Raw genomic sequence first — 20894 nt, forward strand, 5'->3', positions numbered from 1 at the left:
GGGGGGGAACATCCCTCCCCACTCTACATGTCTTCCTGTGGCCAGAGGTTGAAGCTAACAGCGAGGCTGGTTGCCAGGGAATCCGCAGCCAGTTCTAAGTGATTCCTGAAGGATGGAAAATCCCGAAGAGGGTTTTCAGATGCACAATGGACTATGGGAGCCTGCCCACAGCCGTGGATTTCTGAGCCAACCACTATGTTCATCCAGTGGGTGTCTGTTTTTTTTTATTTTTTTAATTTTTATTTATTTATGATAGTCACACAGAGAGAGAGAGAGAGAGAGAGAGAGGCAGAGACACAGGCAGAGGGAGAAGCAGGCCCCATGCACCGGGAGCCCGATGTGGGATTCGATCCCGGGTCTCCAGGATCGCGCCCTGGGCCAAAGGCAGGCACCAAACCGCTGCGCCACCCAGGGATCCCCCAGTGGGTGTCTGTGCACGAGAACACAGAGTACACGCACGGATGTGTGCACTCACCATCACTCCTTTCTGTTGTGCACAGTGACTCAGTCTGGCGGGAGCAGCTAGCACACATGGAAGAGGCAGGTGATGATGGGTCCTGCAGGCAGGACCCAGAGAACGTGGGAAGAGAGATGGGACAGTTCCTTAGTTTTATAAAATCAACGGCGTACCTTTTCCTCTATGACTTAGGCATCTGCATTCCATTTTCTAAAGCCTATCATTTACATACCACAAAATCCACCCAATAAAAGGGTTCAATGTAGGGACTTGTAGCAGATTTACAGAATTGTGCTTCCATCACCACGATTCAGTTTTACAACATTTCCATCACTCCAGAAAGACCCTGTGTACCCGTCAGGACTCAACTCCCATTACCACCTCTAGGCTGAGGCAAAATCTAATGTTCTCTCTGGGCATTTCCTCTAAACTGTCTCTTGCTTCAAGTGGACTTTTGTGTCTGTGTTCTTTCACTTAGCAGAACACTGTGGAGGCTCATCCATGTTGTAGCAGACATCAGAAGGTCACCTCTCTTTGTAGGTCAGTGCCATTCTACTGCATGCTATGCCACATTTTGATTATCCTTTTACCAGTTGACAGGCATTTAGACGGTTTCCTTTTTGTTGTTGTTGTTGTTGCTGTGAACGTCTGAGTACAAGTCTTTGCCTGGCCATAGGTTTCGTTTCTAGTTTCTCCATGCCTTCATTCTTTGTCTTGCATGGTTGCAACTGGACAGAACCTTCAGCCAATTTTGGAAGGAAACGGTAGGGCCGACATCCTCACCTTAGTCTGGATCTCAAGGGGAAAGCATTCCTTCTTTCACTACTAAATATGATGTGACAAGAGACCTATTTTTCTTCTAGATACCCTTCATTAGAATGAGGACGTGCCCTTCCTTCTAGCCCTACTGTGGCTGAGCATTTGTATCACAAATGGGTCTTGATTTTTGTCAAATGTCTTTTCTTTGTCTATGATCAGATGGTTTTTGTCCTCATTACACTATGATGGTGTTTACCCTAACTGTATTTTGAATGTTAAAGCAATATTGCAACCTGGGATCAATCTCCCTAGCTTAGACACACACTGCCTTGTAAATGCTGCTGGATATGGTGTGCCACTTCGTTGAGGACTGACGTATGGACACCTGTGATAGATCTTGGCTACAGTTTACTTGTGTTGTCATGTCTGGCTTTGGTAGCAGGGTAATACTATCTTCATAGGATGAGTTAGGACATGTTCCCTCCTCTCTGTTCTGGAAGAGTCTGTGAAGGATGGATATTATCTCTTCCTACAGTTTAACAGAATTCAGCAATGATGCCAGCAGGACCAGGGCTTTGCTCTGCGGGGGGGGGGGGGGGGGATTTTATTATTTTATTTTATTTTATTTTATTTTTGTATTTAGTCATTCACGAGAGACATACAGAGAGAGGCAGAGACACAGGAAGAGGGAGAAGCAGGCTCCTGGACGCAGGGAGCCCAATGTGGGACTTGATCCCCGGACCCCGGGATCACACCCGCCCTGAGCCAAAGGCAGACGCTCAACCACTGAACCACCCAGGCATCCCAAGTGGAGAGGCTTTTAATTCACAAATTCAATTTCTTTACTTGGGATAGGTACATTCAGATTTTCTCTGTGAGCATTCCATTTTACCTTCATTCTCTCCCTGGATTTTCTTGCCTCCTGGTGGCTCTGCCTCTGCCTCTGCTCTGGAACCTGGCATGCTGAATATTTCTAGACGTCACTGGATCCCGACTCCTAGCCAGTAACTTGGGACCGTATGCTGTATCAGATGGGACCCTCGGATATGCTGATACACTTGATATGTAGGCAAGGGGACAATGCCTTTGAGGTGGGGATGGGGTGGCACCAATGGGTCTCTCAGTTACACCCACCCACCCATTCTCCATGAGCCCCCAGGTAAGCCATAAGTCTGCATTCATAAGTCTGCGCTCACCCTCAGCAAGGCCCAGGTCCACACTGCCCCATCCTGATCCTTCCCACTCTCTCACCTCCTGGCAAGAGAGCTGCACAGGGGATCCATGACAGCTCTCTGCCACAGGTATGGGTGTCACAGCTCTCCCCGAGTCAAGGCTCAACTCCCAAGAGCCCTGACTGCCTTACAGTTATTCCAAACTTCCCTGCCCCAGCAGCCTGCCTAGCATGGAGGGGCGGGGGGCAGGGGGAGACAATGAAATCTTCATGAGTGGCTAAATATTTGATTTAGCCACAATCAAGTGGTTGGCTGCCTGGGCGAGGCCATCTTTTTACCATCTCTGTGAACTCTGCCATGTGTAGATGACTGCCCCCATCCCAGTGCATTCTGGAGAGGGTTCAAGGATGTAGCTAGGTTTGTGTGACGCTGAGCAAGTCACCCAACCTCTCTGTTCTCTGCTTTCCCATCTACTAATTGACCTTGAGTTCTTGCTCAATGATGAGTGTTTGGGAGCAGGTTACATAAGCTGCTCTATGGAAATATGTAGAATGGTGTCTGAGAGCTAGTACAGGATCGATAAAGTGAAATGCCATGTTACTCCTGCTAACCGCACCCAAGTGACCAGTCCGAATTTAGGTTTCAGAGTTTCAAGAAAGAAAAGTCCTACTTTATTTACCTTCTCCCTTCAAGTGGGAGACAAGCCTGGCAGGGTCAGTTGAGCTCCTAAGCTCTCCGACAAGATCACAAGTTCAGAGCATAATAAACATACCTGTCCTCAAGCCACTTCCCTCTGCAGTAGACTCATAGATGTCTGCAGCAACACAGCTGTGGTGGCTAACTAAAAATAGAGACTGTCAGAAAACAGAATGTGTTTTCAGTTCAGAGGAGTTGCATGGGCACTTCCTGGGTGCACAGCATTGGATTCTGTGTGTGTCGGGGGTGGGGGGAGGAGGAAGATTGATTCATTCATGCCTCCTGAAATGAAAAGGCACGTGTCTAAATCCTAAAATGACTCTTAAATATCTCCACGATGCTCTGCTTGTCAAGCAGCAGTCATGAAGCTGCTGTTCACATGCGGTGACTCAGGGACACCAGGCAATGAAGGCAGAATGGCTCCTGAAGATCCTGTGGCCAGGGCAACCAGCACCATCCCACAGGACCTCCTACTGTGGCCAGTGGACTCTGCTGTGGCCAGGAAGACTCTCTTCCACTGGCTCCACCTGGATGATCTGAAGGCTGGTCCTCCTGCAGGGCCACCAAGGGTGACTTGACGGGGCTCCCTGGTGCCCTTCCCGTCCCTTGCTCCAAATCCGCACAATTTAGAGCTCATCCCATAAACCACCATGATCTACTGCTGTAGGACTGAAATGTCGTGGTCTCACAAACAAACAACAAACAAACAACAAACCAGTATGGATCAAGAAACCAGAATCAAAAGCTATTTTCCTTTCTTATGTATATTTATTAGGTATGCACAATGAGGTAACCCATCAGAAACTCCGCCAAGGAGAATACAATCAATGTTACAAAGCAGGGAAACACTGATCTACAGTTAGCTCAGCATATTCATAATGGCTTACACAGATAACACAATGGTGAAACACCACGTTCCAGTCCCGCGTCCCTTTCTGCACGTTGTTTAGCATCAGATTCTTGGAAGTGGATCTCAGTTGAGCACACGCTGCATTCCGGCAGAACTAGTGTTGCTTCTGGGAGGCAGTCAGTGAAATGGCACAAAAGCACATGGCCATCAACAGGGCATTCATGCTACAGAGAAACCTGGTATCTTATTGACAACAAGGCAGGGAGGAGAGACAGAGATCTGGGGTGGGAAAGTGACAACATGCATCATGGGAGCCATAATACAGAAGTTAAGGACCTCTGGTATGCAGTGTTCCATAGAAAGCCCCACGGTGATCCAGAAACTCCAGGCAGGAAAAAGTAAGACCTTCCTGGGATTGGATCCATGCTCACACTGACAGAGTTTTCAGTCCTCACACTGCTCTTATTTCTCTACCTTCTCTGATTGCTTCCTGTTTGGTCCCCAACAGGAATCCGGGCTCAGGATCTGGCAACACCGGCAACCATGTCCAAATCCACTCAGATCTCTGCTACATGAGGATGAGAGCCTCAGTTTTCCTTCAACCACTGTTTTAGGAGCCTCTGAAACATTCTTTTGCTTTCCTGCTGCATCTCCAGTTGGAGCTTCTCCTCTCTCTCCTGCTGTTGGAGCACCCCTTCAGGCAGAAGGCCAGGCCGGTTGGTCCCCAGGCTGAGGGTCAAGCCGCTGAGGCCCTGCACCAGCGTTTCCCAGGAGGAAGGATGTGGGGCCCCTTTCCTCTCTGCAGGCATCCCAGAGACATTGGGCCTATGGCTCTGGCAGTATCGACATTCACATCGGAATCCGTTCTGATCTCTATCACCTGATGAAGAGATCCTGGCATTTCTTTCAACCCGATAAGGTGCCACGTGATCAAGGTGTCGCCGTCTCATGTGCCCCAGAAGTGTTCTCTTCCTCTGAGGGGATGCTGACCTTTCCCAGCGCCTCTCCTGTAGGGTCTTGTCATCCCTGTACTGCTGCTGGAGCAGCCCCTCTGGCAGAGGGGCAGGGTATTTGGGGCCAGGACTGCTTTTGAGGTCCCCGAGGCCCATCATCAGCAGTTCTGAGAAGGAAGGAGGGGAGGCTGCTGTGACTTCCCGGGAAGTCTCTTCAGAGATCACTGGGGAAGATTCCGAAATCAGTGTTGGGTTACACTTCTGGAGTGGATCCATGGAGGTGTAGTTGGTGCTCATAGCTCCACCTGGCCCTTGGGTCTAGAGAGGAAGGTGAAGGTGAAGGCTGTCAAAGAGCTGGAAGATAGCAAGGGAAGGGCACGGCCAGAAGAGCCCAGACTGCAACACATGGCGATAAAAGAAGAAAGAAAACCCGTTATTATTCCTCTGACTTAACCTTTCCGTGCCATCGTCTCCTACCTGTTAAATGGGGGCAACAATGAGCTCTACTCCCTAGGATGGTTCTGTGGTTTAAATGAGATAATACGTTTCCAAGAGCTCAGAAGACTGATGGCATATGATCAGGGTCTTAGAAGCGTGATCCGTTATGGCGTCCACATGACCTATAATGCAAAATGATGCCCTGCAGTCAACCATGGTGATTCCCTGCTGACATTTTTTAAAAAGATTTTATTTATTTATTCATGAGAGACACACACACAGAGAGGCAGGGACATAGGCAGAGAGAGAAGCAGGCTCCATGCAGGGAGCCCGATGTGGGAGTTGATCCCGGGACTCCAGGATCTCGCCCTGGGCCGAAGGCAGGTGCTCAACTGCTGAGGCACCCAGGTGTCCCCCTGCTGACTTTTTATATCTGTTCTCAAGCATAATTGTAAGGACAATCCATGTGTGGCTAGCATGTGCTCTCCTCGCAAGTGTTCGTGTACTTTTGAAAAGCAGACATTTGCTAAAACCTAAGTATTTCCACCACGGGGAGGGATACATTCTTTGGAATTTTCACTGGCTTTCATCTAGTTAAAAGGATGTTGAAGCCTATGGAAAGAATTTCAAAATCCCTAGGAAGAATAAGAATTTACTAAAGTATAAGAATGGAAATCAATGAAATTTCTGACAAGACAGATTAGAGAAACTCAAATCAAAAGTTGCTTCTTTGAAAGGATCGATAAAATTGACAAACCTCTCACAAGACGATGAAGGAAATGAAGAAAGAGAGGGAACAAAAGCAAGATACAGCACACTTCCTGCTTTCTAGCCAAATGACAGAGCCAGAGTAATCAGAACAGTGTGGCACTGGCATAAAAACTGACACACAGACCAATGGAACAGAATCGAGAGCCCAGAAATAACCCTATGCATATATGGTCAACTAATATTTGACACAGGGGTCAAGAATACTCAATGGAGAAAAGATATCCTCTTCAATAAATAGTGCTGGGAAAATGGCATATTCACATGTCAAAGAATAAAGCTGGATTCCTGACTTACACTCAACAAAAATCAATTTGACATAGATTAAAGACTTAAATGTGGGGCACCTGGGTGGCTCAGTGGTTGGGCATCTGCCTGTGGCTCAGGGCGTGGTCCCGGGGTCCCGGGATTGGGTCCCGCATCAGGCTCCTCATGGGGAGCCTGGTTCTCCCTATGCCTATGTCTCTGTCTCTCTCTCTTTCTGCGTTTCTCATGAATAAATAAAATCTAAAAAAAAAAAAAAGACTTAAATGTAAGACTGGAAACTATAAAACTCCTAGAAGAATACATAACAACAAAGCTCCTTGACATGGGTCTTGGCCATGAATTCTTGGATGTGACACTCAAACCACAGACAACACAATCAACAAGAAACTAGCAGATTACATCTCACTGGAAAGCTGCACACCAAAAAAAAAAAAAAAAAAAAAGAAAGCTGCACACCAAAGAAACCGTCAACCAGGTGAAAAGATAACTTACAGGATGGGAAAAATATTTGCAAACCGTATGTCTGTCAAGGGGTTAATATGCAAAATATATAAAGAACTCATACAGCTCCATAGCAAAAAGGCTAACCGTTCAATGTAAAACTGAGTAAAGGATGTGGATAGACATTTTTCTAAAGAAGAGGTACAAATGGCCAATAGAGAGATGAAAAGTGCTCCAAACCAATAATTATCAGAGAAATGTGTGGGGAACCACCTGCGGAGCCTATCTGAGAACTGAATCTCGTAGTCCTCAGCACACTGGGGACATGGGAGATCCTGAGTCAGCACACTGACTCTTGACCACCTTGTTTTCCAGATACAGCTCCTCTGCTCCCCACCCCCTCCTCTGAGTCAACCGCCTATTCTTTTACCCTTTGAAGTAAACATGTTTTTCTCTGCTTCTCAAAGTCAATAATTCCTATAGCCAATCTGCTAATTCTCTTAATAAAAACTGGAGGAGACAGAGCCTCGGGGTCGGAGTCCGAGTCTGCTTTGAGTCCGAGTCCGAGTCTGACTCTCGGTCCCCCTGTCCCCCAGATTAAAATTCAGCAAGACTCCCGAGTCTTTCTTCATATCGTAGCCTCCGACTATCCTGGATCTGCGGCAGAAATGCAAACCCAAACCACAATGAGGTATCACCTCACACCTGTTAGAATGCCTAGTATTGAAAAAACAAGAGATAAAAATGCTGGCTTGGATGTGGAGAATAAAGAAATCATGGGGCACCTGGGTGGTGCATTTGGTTGAGCATCCAAACTCTTGGTTTCAGCTCGGGTTGTAATCTCAGGGTCCTGAGATGGAGACCTGAGTTGGGCTCCACGCTCAGCACAGAGCCTGCTTAAGTTTCCCTCTCTGCCCACCCAGCGCACTCTCTCCCTCTCAAATAATTAAATCTTTAAAAAAGAAAGAGGGGCACCTGGGTGGCTCAGTCAGTTAAGTGTCTGCCTTTGGCTCAGGTCATGATCCCAGGCTCTCTGCTCAGTGGGGAACCTGCTTCTCTCTCAAATAAATAAATAAAATCTTAAGGAAAAAAAGAAAAAAGAAATCCTGTACACTTTGGCACAAATGTATATTGGCACAGCACTACTGAAAACAGTATGGAGGGGCACCTGGGTGGCTCAGTTGGTTATGCATCTGCCTTTGGCTCAGGTCATGATCCTGGGGTCCCGGGATGGAGCCCCGTGTCAGGCTCTCTGCTCAGTGGGGAGTCTGCTTCTCCCTCTCCCTCTGTCCCTCCCCTTGCTCGTGCTCACTCTCTCTCAAATAAATGAATACAATATTTTAAAAAAATGTATGGAGATTCCTTAAAAACTTAAAAACAGAACTACCATATGATGCAGACATTCCACTTCTGAGAATATATCTGAAAGAGATAAAAACACTATGTCAAAGACATATCTGCACCCCATGTCCATAGCAGCATTATTTACAATAGCCAAGATATGGATACAACCCTAAGTGTCTTTTTTTTATAAAGATTTTATTTATTTATTCATGAGAAACACACACACACACACAGAGGCAGAGACACAGGCAGAGGGAGAAGCAGGCTCCATGCAGGATGCCTGACGTGGGACTCGATCCCGGGTCTTCAGGATCACATCCTGGGCTGAAGGCGGCGCCAAACTGCTGGGCCACCCGGGCTGCCCCCCTAAGTGTTTTTGATGGATAAATGGATCAAGAACACACACACACACACACACACACACACACACACACACACCTACACACACCCGAATATTATTCAGCCATAAAAAAAGGAGAAAACCCTGCCATTTGTGACAACATAGATGGATCTTGAGGGCATTATGCTAAGTGAAATAAGCCAGAGAAAGACGCACATGGTATGATCGCACTCATACATGGAATTGGAAAAAGCCTCCTAAATATATAGAAAAAGACGTAAGATTTGTGGTTATCAGAGGTGGAGATTTGGGGAGGGAGAAAAAACTGGAAGATGTTGGTGAAATGGAACAAACATCCAGTTTTAAGATAAATAAGTGCTGGGGATATATTGTGCAACATGATGACTCTAGTTAATACTACTGTGTGATATAAATGAAAGTTGTTAAGAGGGTAAATCCTAACAGCTCCCTTCACAAGGAAAACACGGTTTTCTTTTTGTATCTATATGAGATGCTGGATGCCAAATAAGCTTATTCTGGTAATCCTTTCATGATACATGGAAGTAAAAGTATTATGCTGTATCCCATATGAGCCGCTGCGTGTCAGTTATATCTCAAGAGAACTGGAGAAAAAGAGAGGGAAAGAGGGAGAGAAGAAATAAGTTTCCTTTTCTAAAAAATTTTATTATTTATTCATGAGAATACACAGAGAGGAGATAGAGAGAGAGGCAGAGGGAGAAGCAGGCTCCATGCAGGGAGCCCGATGTGGGACTTGATCCGGGGTCTCCAGGGTCATGCCCTGGGATGAAGGCAGGCGCTAAACTGCTGAGCCACCCGGGCCGCCCAGAAATAAGTTTCCAATAGCAGGAATGAAAGAAGAGATTTCACTAGAGACCCAGCAAATATGAAAGAAATGATAAAGCAATATTACATTCAATTCCACATATATAAATGCAACAACTCGGAAATGGATTGATTATCCAAAACCTATAAACTGCCAAAACTCACCCAAGGTGAAGTAACATGCAGAGTTCACTACCGTTCACAGAAATTGAATCAGTTGTTAAAAACTTTGACGAAAATCCCAGATGGTATCAATGGTGAATTCCACCAATTATCGACAGGAAAAACGCATGCATGCACAAATTCTACACAATTTCCTCCAGAAAACAGAAGCAGAGGAAACACTTGCAAGTGATTTATGAGGCTAGCATTTCACTGACACCAGGAAAACTACTGACCAATAATCTTTCTCATCACAAGTACAAAATTCCTCCACAAAATACCAGCAATGGAATCCAGCAATATTCAGAGAAAATACACCACGATCAAGTGGGTTAGCACAGGAAAGCAAGGGTGGTTCAATAACTGAAACCCAAGCGACATAATCGCCAGATTTAGAATATAACTGGTTAATCAATGTCATCTCCAGTTTAAGATGAAAGAGTAAAGAGAAGAATAAGGGGCACCTGGGTGGCTCAGTGGTTGAGCATCTGCCTTTGGCTCAGGTTGTGATCTCAGGGTCCTGGAATCGAGTCTTGCATCGGGCTTCCCACAGGGATCCTCCTGCTTCTCCTTCTTATGTCTCAGCCTTTCTGTGTCTCTAATGGATAAATAAATAAAATCTAAAAATAAAAATAAAAATTGAAAATAAATAAGAATGAGAGACTCAATGCTACACCTACCAAAATTCCAATGGCATTTCTCAGTAACAGAAAAACAATCCTAGGGATCCCTGGGTGGCTCAGTGGTTGAGTGTCTGCCTTCACCTCAGGTCGTGATTCAGGGGTCCTAGGACCGAGTTCTGCACTGGCTCCCCATGGGGAGCCTGCTTCTCCCTCTCCCTATGTCTCTGCCTCTCTCTGTGCCTGTCATTAATAAATAAATAAAATCTTTTTTTTTTAATAAGAAAGAAAAACAATCCCAAAATGCATCTGGAACAACAGAAGACCTTGAACAGCCAAGGCAACCTTGAGGAAGAACACAGTTGGAGGTACCAAAGTTCTTATTTCAAAACACAGCACAAGGCTATGTAGTAGTCAGTCAGTATGGTACGGACAGAAAGACAGACACAGACCAATGGAACAGAGTAGCAGCCAGAAATAAACCCAATGTGTATAAAGTCAGCTGAGCTTGATGAGGACACCAATGATACACCATGGGGAAAGGACAGTCTTTTGACAAATGGCGCCGGGAAAACAGGATACCCAAGTGTAAAAGGATGAAGCTGGACCCTATGCTACACCACACACGAAAATCAACCCAAAGAGGGCTGAATTTTAAATATAAGACCCGGCACTGTAAAACTCCTGAAAGGAAACATAGAGGAAAAGCTGCATGGCATTGGTCTTGGCAATGATCTCGTGGAAACGACACCAATGGCACAGGCAAGAAAAGCAAAAACTGCCACGTGGGACGACTTCAAACTTAAAAGCTTCTGCACAGCAAAGGAAACCACCAACAAAGCCAAAAGGCAATCTCCAAAATAGGAAACCACATATCTGATAAGGGGTTGATTTTCAATATTTCTAACAAGCATTTCTAACTCAACAAATAGCCAGAAAACAAACAAACCAATGTAAAAATGGGCAAAGGATGCAAATACACATTTCTTCAAAGAAGACATACAAATGGCCAAAAGGCATATGAAAAGTTGTGCCACATCACTAATCATCGGGGAAAGGCAAGTCAAAATAGCAATGAGATATCTCCCCACACATGAGAGGATGGTTATCGTCAAACCAAACAAACAGAAGATCACAAGTGTGGGTGGGCATGCAGAAACCTGGAACCCTTGCCCACTGTCAGTGGGAATGCAAACTGGTGCGGCCACGATGGAAAGTACTATGGAGGTTCCTCAAAAAACTGAAATTAGGGGTTCAAGTGCCTGCCTTCAGCAGAGGTCATGATCCCAGGGTCCTGGGATCAAGCCCTGCATTGGGCTCCCTGCTCAGCGGAGAGCCTGCTTCTCCCTCTCCCTCTGCTGCTCCTCCCTGCTCAGTGCTCACTCTATCTCATGTGCGCGCTCTCTCTCTCTCTCTCTTTCAAATAAATAAATAAATAAATAAATAAATAAATAAATAAATAAATAAATCTTAAAAACAACAACCCTGAAATTAAAACTGTTATAGGTTCCTATTCATCTCTGGGTACCCCCTTTCAAAGCAACAAGATCAAAAAGACAAAAAAACCTTCCATATCTTCCAGCAATCCCACTGCTCGGTATATGTCCAAAAAACCTGAAATCAGCGTCTCAAAGAGATGTCTGGAGTCACGTATTTATTGCAGCATTAATCACACACAGTAGCCAGGATAATGGAAACCACCCAACTGTCAATCAACAGAGGAATGGATAAGGGAAGTGTGGCACATATATACAATGGGATATTATCAGCTGCACAAAAGAGAAGGATATCTTACCATCTGCAGGCCGGGTGCTGTGGATTAAAGAAGCAGGACAGACAGCGCTGCCTCTTACTCCGTGCCTTCCATGTGCCAGGTAATATCAGCTAGGTGTTTCCCATCTATCGTCTCCTGCAGGTCTCCCAACAAACGTCGAGTAGGCAGAGTTACTGTCCTTCTACCAGGAGGACTTTGAGGCTGAAGGAGAGAGGCTGAAAGAGCAGGGTGTGACCTGGAATCCAGTGTGAGTGTAAACTGAATTCTGGGGTGGAAGGAGGGGAGTTTGGAGATGAATGCAGACACAGGGACACAGACCGCTCCAATGCCATATGGCAGCAATGAAGTGTCACATGCTCTGGTACCTGGCCCTGCACCCCCACCCCCACCCCTGCGCCAGAAGTGGCCCCTAGCTATCTGAGGCTAGAACTGGAGTGAACTGAATTGATGCACAGGATGGAAGATTATGTATACTTGTGTACATCATCGTGGGGAGACCCACGATGGAAAAGCCAGCCTCCTGGTGAAGGGTCATCTATGCGCGATGCAAAGAATGAGAAGAGTGTGGCACAGAAGGAGAGTCTCTATGGCAGAACTGAGACATCTGATGCTGTCTTTAGGTTCTTGGCTGCAGCTCATATGACGTGAAGCGTGACCTGCAACCTACCCCATGGCAGTATCAGTGGTGGTAGATAGGGAATGTGCCATGCCCAATTCTCTGAACCATCCTTGCATTACTTCGTTACATACTCAGAAATGCAATCTTGTTTGGTATTGTTATTACGAGGAATAATAAACCTATTTCACAGGAGAGTACAGTAAGGCAAAGAGGGCCAGGCCAAGTAAATTTCTCAAGAGGACATGACTGCAAGTGGCTGAACTGGGTTGGAAGGAAGGTTATCCAGGATCAGAGCTTGTGTCCTTACTACACAGCATGGCTCCCACAAACCAACAGATAACCAAATCCCATGATGCTCACCATATCAGGATGTCTGCTTTGTGCTGTGAGTAAAGAGGAACCCCCTCCTCAAGCGGGCTTAGGCACAAAGGCAATGCACAGTCACACAAAATGAAATCAGAAGGCAGGGTGGGCGCACGCGGGTCACACTCTGGGATCCAGTGATGCCAGCAAGGACACAGGCTCTTTCCAGCTCTGATCTGGCCTTTTCTGAAATAGATGTTCCAGGACCAACATCCAGATAGGGCAATGTTCAAGTGCAGAAAGAGGCTCTCTAATCCTGCACCTCTCCTATGAACAAGGAAGTCTCCCAGAAGTCTTCCAGCAAACATTCTCTTCCTTTCCCACTGGCCAGCGTGGGCCACACCCCCATCCCTCAGTCAGGAGGGAGTGGGAGGTGACGCCACATCTGTCCTGCATGAATGGATTGGGAAAGTAACGGCTGTGAGGAACACCTTCGCCTCATATTCGTTCTGGGGGCTCATGCAGCGTTTCTACCAGAAAGCCTTCTTCACCCACTTTCCTAACATCCTGGACAGCAGGCCTTCCCCTGAACTTCCACAACACCCTGCATTTCCCCTCTCCCAGCCTCAGCCCCACCCAGACATCAGAGGCGGATTATTTGTATCACTCACTAGTCCATGAGCTGACACAGTCAGAGATTTTGTCTTGTTCACCCATCAGAGCCTTAACCCCAGTGGGCATTCACAAATACCTACCAAATGGAATAAAGGAGAATGTGAGGTCCTTCCTAAACATCTCATTTGGTGTATCAACCCTGCAGAATCTATTTTCTCCATTGTCCCAAAGAAGAAAATGCTGGCATGGTGGGGTTAAGTGACAGCACAAGGCCTCACCTCCCGCAAGAGAAGAACCCCAGCCCAGGTGCATCCTGACTCCAGATGTATGGAGTGGCAATACCTCTCTGGATTATCTGTGATCCCCACAGTCTAACCTACAAAGTTAGCCCTAGGGAGTGAGCTCAGGCTTCACGAGGAGGCGACCTTTCAACAAAGATGTGAACGGGGAGAGAAGCCTGACAAGCAGACATCTGGGGTCAGGACTTTCCAGACAAGAGGGAAACAGCTGGGAAGAAGTGTATGAAGCAGAGGCTGCCAGGAGGTTGGGCCACTGGGGGCAGGGGCAGAGAGTGAGAGCCTCACAGGAAGTGGGGAGAGCAGAGGGTGACAGGCTTCTACTCAGCCAGCTGGACCCCAAAGGACACCCACGGATCACAGATGCTGAGTGACAACCTCTATCAGGCTGTAAGTCAGGCAGAGGAGGGACACGGAGAAGACCATTCAGAGAGAGGCAGGTTTGGGCAAAGGGCTGGAAGGACAGTGAGGAGGAGCGCCTCCTTCCGAGGCTGACAGCATTCATCTGCACTGACACCCCCTTCACCTGGTGCCCACATCCCTGTCTCCAAGGGCAGCTGTGCTCTAGCCACAGCATCACACACTTAATTAGCAGTCTGGATTCACTCAACAGCCCACCTCTTGGACAGGTCATTGTGCGCACCTACTATGTGCACTGGTAACTTTTGGTACTTGGAAAACATTCTCTGAGCTGACTGATGTTCCAAGGATCTTGACCCACGTTCCACCGTGAGATCACAACTGTGACTAATGAATGGGGCAACAGAGTGACCCACACAATTAAAATACCTGTGTGACCTCCTTTTTGTAAGCATCTGCAATTTAAGTTGGTACAAAAGATGCAATCTTCCTCCACCTCCCAAAAAGAATCAGAATACAGAGATGTCTTGTTTACGCCATTCCCCCGTGTCATTTTTTTTTAAAAGGTTTTACGTATTTATTCATGAGAGACACACAGAGAGAGGCAGAGGCATAGGCAGAGGGAGAAGTAGGCTTCCCACAGGGAGCCCGATGCAGGACTCGATCCCAGGACCCTGGGATCATGACCTGATGCAAAGGCAGATGCTCAACCACTGAGCCACCCAGGTGCTCCACCCTCCACGTCATTTGTAAGAGAGAAATAACTGGCACAATAACTACCCTTTATCATGAAGTTATAATGTCACCTTGGGTCAAGGTCCTTCACTCATTGAAGAAACACGTTCTAAGCACCACCTCAAACCATGTGTCTGTTTACTGAACACGGATTGGGGACGCAGGGACGAGTTAGCTATAGCCTGCCAGCAGATAGCCACCACATGTCCTGTGAGAAGAGTGATGGCGGAATTTAAGTCATGGTACCTCAGGTACACAGAGGAGGGCATCTTACCCCTACCTACCTGTACGTGCGTGTGTTTGGTCAGGACCACTTCTCAGGGGTCAGGATGCTGAGGCGGTAGGCACTCCGATCACCCACATTTTACAGACACGCAAGCTCAAGAACCGAGAGATTCCCCACAGGTAGAGCCAGATTTCAATCCTTGGTCTACTGAGCTCCAATCCACCATTGCAGTTCGGCCAGCTCCACAACCGTGATGCGGCCACTGAAAGTACTTCCTCTGCCTCTGATTGTCGCTCAGTTCATATCTGATAAACAGAACGAGACTGGTGGAGACCTAATTTGTGGGGTGGGGTTGACCCCAAAAGTCTCTCTATTAAGACAAAGGATCTCTCTGCGGGAACCCTGGAAGCTGAGGTCCTGCTTGGCTGTCGGCTCTGAGGCAAGCCTTCCATGCTAAGGGACTCCAGATCTGTTGCTTCAGGGCAGCTCCTCACAGGGCAGAGGCAGAGTCTTAGAACCTTTGGGGGTTGCTTTATACCCTGCTGGGTGCCTGCATTTCAAGGTGGACATGGTGTTGGGACCATGATGACTATGGAATCATGGAACAGTATCTGCATTTCAGCACCTGAAACACAACCCCGCTGTGTCACTGTGAGTGCAAAGACTGGCTTTGGAGTCAGGCAAAAAGGAGGTGTGCTTCCCAGATCCACCCTCTCCTGCTTCAGCAACCTAACGCCTTTCAGTTTGTTTTCCTGTCTACAGAAGGTGGGCTTTGACACTTACCAAAGACCTGAGTCTTTGGGGAATCAAACTGTATATACCCCGCACACCTTAGTTCCTCAAGCTAGGCTGCAGGGAGAGCCCATCACACCGTGCCCTGTGTTAGGGACATGCCAGCGACAGAGGGAAGTATGCCAGGCGCCTAGGAGTCTAGTTCCACCCTCTGGCCGGGCTTGGGGGTTGGGGTAGTGCTGGTTGGATGAGTGGTTCCATCTTTTCTTTTGTCCAATGCACACACTTCATCTCATACCGAGGTGTGCTGTGTTCAGAGGGGTTGTACTGAGTGAGGTTAATCCTCACAGTTGAGCCTATGGCATGTTGAACCAGCAGTGGGTTCACACTCTCCACTGGACGCTGTAGGAACCGACATAGTTTTCTCCAGGGGTTGCTGACACCTGGTAGGGGCCCCTAGGGAGCCATATGAAGGCACTGTCAGACTCCCTTGGAGAGTTCCCATAGGTGCAGGCAGCTAGCCTCCTTGATGGCCACAGCGACTAATAAATCCAACCCGCTGTAAAGGAAAGACCAGTTACAATCCTTCCTCTTGTCCTAGCAGAAAACTCCAATGGCACTTCACAGTGGAAAAATGAGCTCATCAAGACAAAGTCCAAGGGAGGCAGCTGAAGGGCTGCTTAATTTCCTGGGTCACAGGTGCCATAAAGTGACATAATCTTTCCATGTTTCTGTTTATCCCTCCTCACTGGAAGGTAGGACCCCTAGGCATCAGGAAAGTGTGTGCCACATTCCAAACTCCGAGTTCAAATGCATCACAGGCGCCACATAAATTGAGGTATGATCTTTGCTGTGTGTAATCCTATTCTATGCAATCCTATTCTTTTCCAGAGAAACTGGGCTGTCCGCTTGCATTTCCAATTAGCTCACTGGGAACCAGAGTAAAATATCTGCCCATTTGGGGAATTTATAATGAAGTCTCCATCACTTCTATTCAGTAAAAAGTTCTGTGAACAGTGCCTTTTCATCCAGGTACTCCTCAGGTTAAATGGAAATTGCTCTCTACTGAACCTGACAGCTGAACATAGGTAGGAATCAGGCAAATGAAGTGAATGTTCGATCTACAGGGGATGGCATGTGCGGGGCTGGGGAAATGAGAGGCAGGGAGAAGAGAGTCCACTGGCCATCTACTGAACAGGAAGAGGTTGACGGGGGCTGGAATGTGGAGTGGTGGTGGAGCAGGAGGCGGTCTGCTGAGGATGAGGCTTTGGAGGGTAGGGAGTAAGGAAGGGGACTGTGCTCAGTCCGGGAGGCTGGACGTTATCCTAACAACAGCAGGAAGCCCCTGCAGAGTTTTGAGCAGGGTAGACGAGACCAGATTAGGATTTGAGAAAGGTCCCTCAGGCAGTGGGATGAAAAAATCTGTGGCCAAGGGTTAAGATTGGTGGTAATTATCAAGCAGAGATGAGGTCATCTGGACTAGGGAATTAACCATAGTGATGGAAGAACTAAGTGTCAAGATCTTATTTAGAAGGGTGGAGGAGGTTGGATTGGCCGGGCTTGGTGATTGAGCGGATGGTGAGAGAGGCAGCAGGGAAGGATGGCTTTAAGGATGCCTGGCCTAAGCAGCTGGGTAGAAGGTTGCTTTTCACTGAGTTTGGCAACACCAGAGGACATGGAGATGCGTGGGGAGTGGGGGTGGGCACGTTCAGCTTTGGAGATGTTGTGTATTCTTAGCCCGTGGGACGACTGACTGTTAAGTAGTCACTCAGTACCCCCAGTGAACTGGGGGAGCTCTCCTAGCCTCTCTGTGCCTGGGATGCCTCATTTGGAATAGAAGAATGATAGCAAAAAATTAGGAAAAACAGCTAATTTCGGTTTCATGTCCTCTAGGATAATGTTCTCCCTTTGCACAGCAGAGTGCTGTTTTATAGTTAAGTACTCCCTAGGGAAATGGGCCCCTCTCTACTTATCCATATATTCATTGGTTTGTTTAACTGCCTTGTGTGTTTTCAGCATTCAGCATGCATTGCCAGTGCTAAAAGAAAAACAATGAATTCAAAGCAACCTGTTTTATCACACGTGTGCCGTAGGTTAGCCCATCAGCCTGTCTCTCAGAGATTCAGCCCCCTTCAGACCCTCCAGTCTTCTTCCTGTAGCCTCACCCCCTCAGGGGTGGCAGGTGAGACTTTGGGACCTACTTTCTCCAACACTTGCCTTCGTTCTGAAGTCCTCTCCAGTGTCCCAAAGAGTGGCTAGCACTTGAGTGCAATCTGATTGTGAGCTGCCAGTTGTCTCAGGCAGCATGTAGTTTAGGAGAGGACAGAGCCAGATGTGTGGGTCTGGAAACCAACAGGGTGTGCATGCATAGCCAAAAGGTGATGAAGCCATCCATACGGAGATCTGAAATCAGGGCCCCACCGCTTATTCCTTGTGTGACTTTGGGCAGGTCACTTAACCTCTCTCTGGTCAGTTTCCTCACTTGTAAGATGAGGACCATGATCCTATGCTTCCTTCATTTAGATCAGGAAAATACTACCTTTTAAAAACCATAAAGTGCTCTTCAAGTATGGATAATAAGTTCCAGGGCTAAAAAGAGATCTCTGCTTATCTGGATATCTGTTTGCACAGGCACGAAAGTCACCAAGCCCATTTTTTACTCTGTACACAATATTGAACTTCACCTGAGCCCTGAAAAAAGCCACGGTAAAAAAAAATCTCTGTAGGCTCTCGTGTTCCAGAAATAGCTTATCGCAAAGGAATACTCTTGCCCTTATAACTGCGAGGAGGTTTGCTGTTCACTCTTCGTCCTACCTGCCCTAAGTCTCTCGGGCGACTCCTGGGTTCACGTGTGACAAGGCCAAACACAGACCCTCCTCCTCTGGCTGAAGGGCCAGACACAGTCCCTGCAGCTCCCTGCTGTCTCAGGAATAGCACTGTGATCAAAAGTCCATTCTCCTGAAACTAGCTAGACACGGAGAGAGACATTTATGCCGTCATTCTTTGGCTCACGGAGTCCCTGTTCGGCTGAGACTAATCCTGAATGCAGAAACACTCCCACCTTAAATCTCCCCACTACAACGTGTCTACTCATCCCCATGGAGAGACGGCAAAACCACCCTGCCGAAGACAGTCTAGACACTCTAATCTTCAGATCCGGGCTGCTCTACGGATCGCAACAGCCTTAACAGACAAGCTCTCTACTAGTATGGGTTTTGTCTTTACTACTGTGCATGTAGAGCCCATGCAAAAAAAAAACCTAGTAAGAAAACAAAAATCAGTTAACAGGTACTGCTCACGCGTGCGCGCTACAAGGGACGCCATCACGTGGTCACGGAGACCTTCCGTACTGGCCCCCCTCCACGCTCAGCACCACGTGCATGGTCCGCGATGTCACCTGCACCGCCCGGAAACTCTCCCTACGACCTCAGGAAGCATTCGCCCTGGGCCGTCACTCAGGAGCGCCGCCGTGGGGGCGGGCTCAACCTTCTCGATTCCACGGGTGCTTACGTCGCGGGTTCCAAATACCGCGAAGATCCCACTGTGCTCCGGGCCACTCCCGTCTCCCTCTCCGTCCCGCGCAACCTGAGGAAGGCTAAATTTAGAGAACCCGGCTTCTTCACCGGGTCCCATCTCTATGACGTCACGGGCAGTCCCGCAGCCCCTCCTCCCGTGGGCCGTGTACACGCCTCTCTAGGAAGCCGGGAGGACTTCTCTTGGTGGACTTAACCCTTCTGTTCTTGAGGGCGCGTCACCGCCAGGGCTAAGGACTGGAGGGGGTGCACTGGAGGCGGGATGGCGGGAACCCGATCCCAGGGAAGAAGGAGCGAAAGCGAGGGCCTAAGAGTGAGAGAGGGAGAATCTCCCTAGAACAAGCCGGGTGCGCGTTAAGTGTCGCAGGACCAGCGTCCTCTCTGGCCACGCGTGACCGGTGCTGTCGGAAAGAATAGATGTTTTTCGCACAAGCCCTATCTCTGCAGTATCAGAATTGCGGCTTGACAACCTACGTGTGGCGTATTTCTCTTTCTCTAATTACCGTTGCCAGTTTTGGCAGAGACGAGATTGAGACTTCTAATGGGCATCGGCTTAGACTCCAGGACACGACTGGGCTCCAGTCAGTGTTCCAGAGATTCAGATAAGAGTGTGTTTCCTTGGCATTGCCTCCTGCATTTCTGTATGGAACCATCAGAGAAATTCTGTGTAGGAGAGAGGTGTGTGTGTGTGTGTGTGTGTGTGTGTGAGAGAGAGAGAGAGAGAGAGAACATGTGACACAGGAACAGACATGCTTTTGATAGGCTCTGTGATTCCCACACTGGTTAGGATTATTTAGACCGTTGTAATCAGATTACAAGCTGCAGTGTATGAGATGTGGAGAAAGAAGGCATTTTTGGTTGTCCAGTCCTGGAATATGGCCCATCCTGACAGTAGACATATCGTGTGATCAGAAATTTGGTTTTATAATTAATCACAGGATTCCATTTACATTTCCAATACAATTTCCTTATACTGAGTACTCTGGGGTGTGTGTGTGTGTGTGTGTCTGTGTGTGTGTGTGTCTGTGTGTTAGGGCTTTTTTTTTTCTTTTCTTTTTGCTTGTCTTGTCAAAAACGTAAAGTTGAATGTCCTTTCTTGTCTGAGCCTCTCAAGATACCAGCAATAGAGAGAGAAAGGATAGAAATTTTTTAAAAGATTCCACATTTTAAGGAGACTTGCAACAACTCCTTATGAAAGGCAAGGTCTCTTACCTGGAACCTCTTGGGATTCAGTAAAATGTTTTTGTGAAAGCGCTGTTTCTGCTGTTTTTATTTGGATATTGACTATATTTCAATCTGCACTTGAGATTTGCATGATATAGGTAAGTTACAGCCCTGGATTGGGAGAACCCAACCCCAAGGAAGGGTCTGAGGGAGGCCAAACACAGAGTCAACGGTGGAGACAAGGAAGCCAGGTGATTGGGAGCTGGAATGGTTGAGTTCAGTCAGTCAACCCAGATCAAGCTCTGTCTTTCTGGACAGTTGTCAGACTGAAACACTGGGTAGAGGTCACAAACACCTCAGGTCTGAACTCTGGTGTGTGACCAAGTCTCTCAGTCGGGATATAAACTCCAACTTGGCTCAAGTTTCA

The 20894-nt window shown here is 47.5% G+C and overlaps 1 protein-coding gene across 18 annotated transcripts in view; it reads right to left on the minus strand.

Moving 5' to 3' along the window:
• Positions 1–20894, minus strand: part of FAM156A (family with sequence similarity 156 member A) — a 66211-nt gene that overhangs the window by 4251 nt on the left and 41066 nt on the right. For 2 of the 18 annotated variants that reach the window (XM_049107062.1, XM_049107063.1), the window contains exons 3-5: positions 9955–10110; positions 8189–8223; positions 3833–5205 (exon numbers count right to left, since the gene is read on the minus strand). In XM_049107062.1, coding sequence (XP_048963019.1) covers positions 4522–5205; positions 8189–8223; positions 9955–10110 — 875 coding nt within the window. In that variant the 3' untranslated portion in view covers positions 3833–4521. Of the gene's footprint in view, positions 1–3832; positions 5284–5364; positions 5508–8188; positions 8224–9954; positions 10111–11905; positions 12100–12863; positions 13053–15096; positions 15344–19069; positions 19207–20894 lie in introns of those variants that run through there. The other 16 variants (XM_025468592.3, XM_049107067.1, XM_025468587.3 and 13 more) reach the window with 14 other exon arrangements.

This window comes from Canis lupus, chromosome X, assembly GCF_003254725.2.
Source record: "Canis lupus dingo isolate Sandy chromosome X, ASM325472v2, whole genome shotgun sequence".
Lineage (NCBI taxonomy): Eukaryota > Metazoa > Chordata > Mammalia > Carnivora > Canidae > Canis > Canis lupus.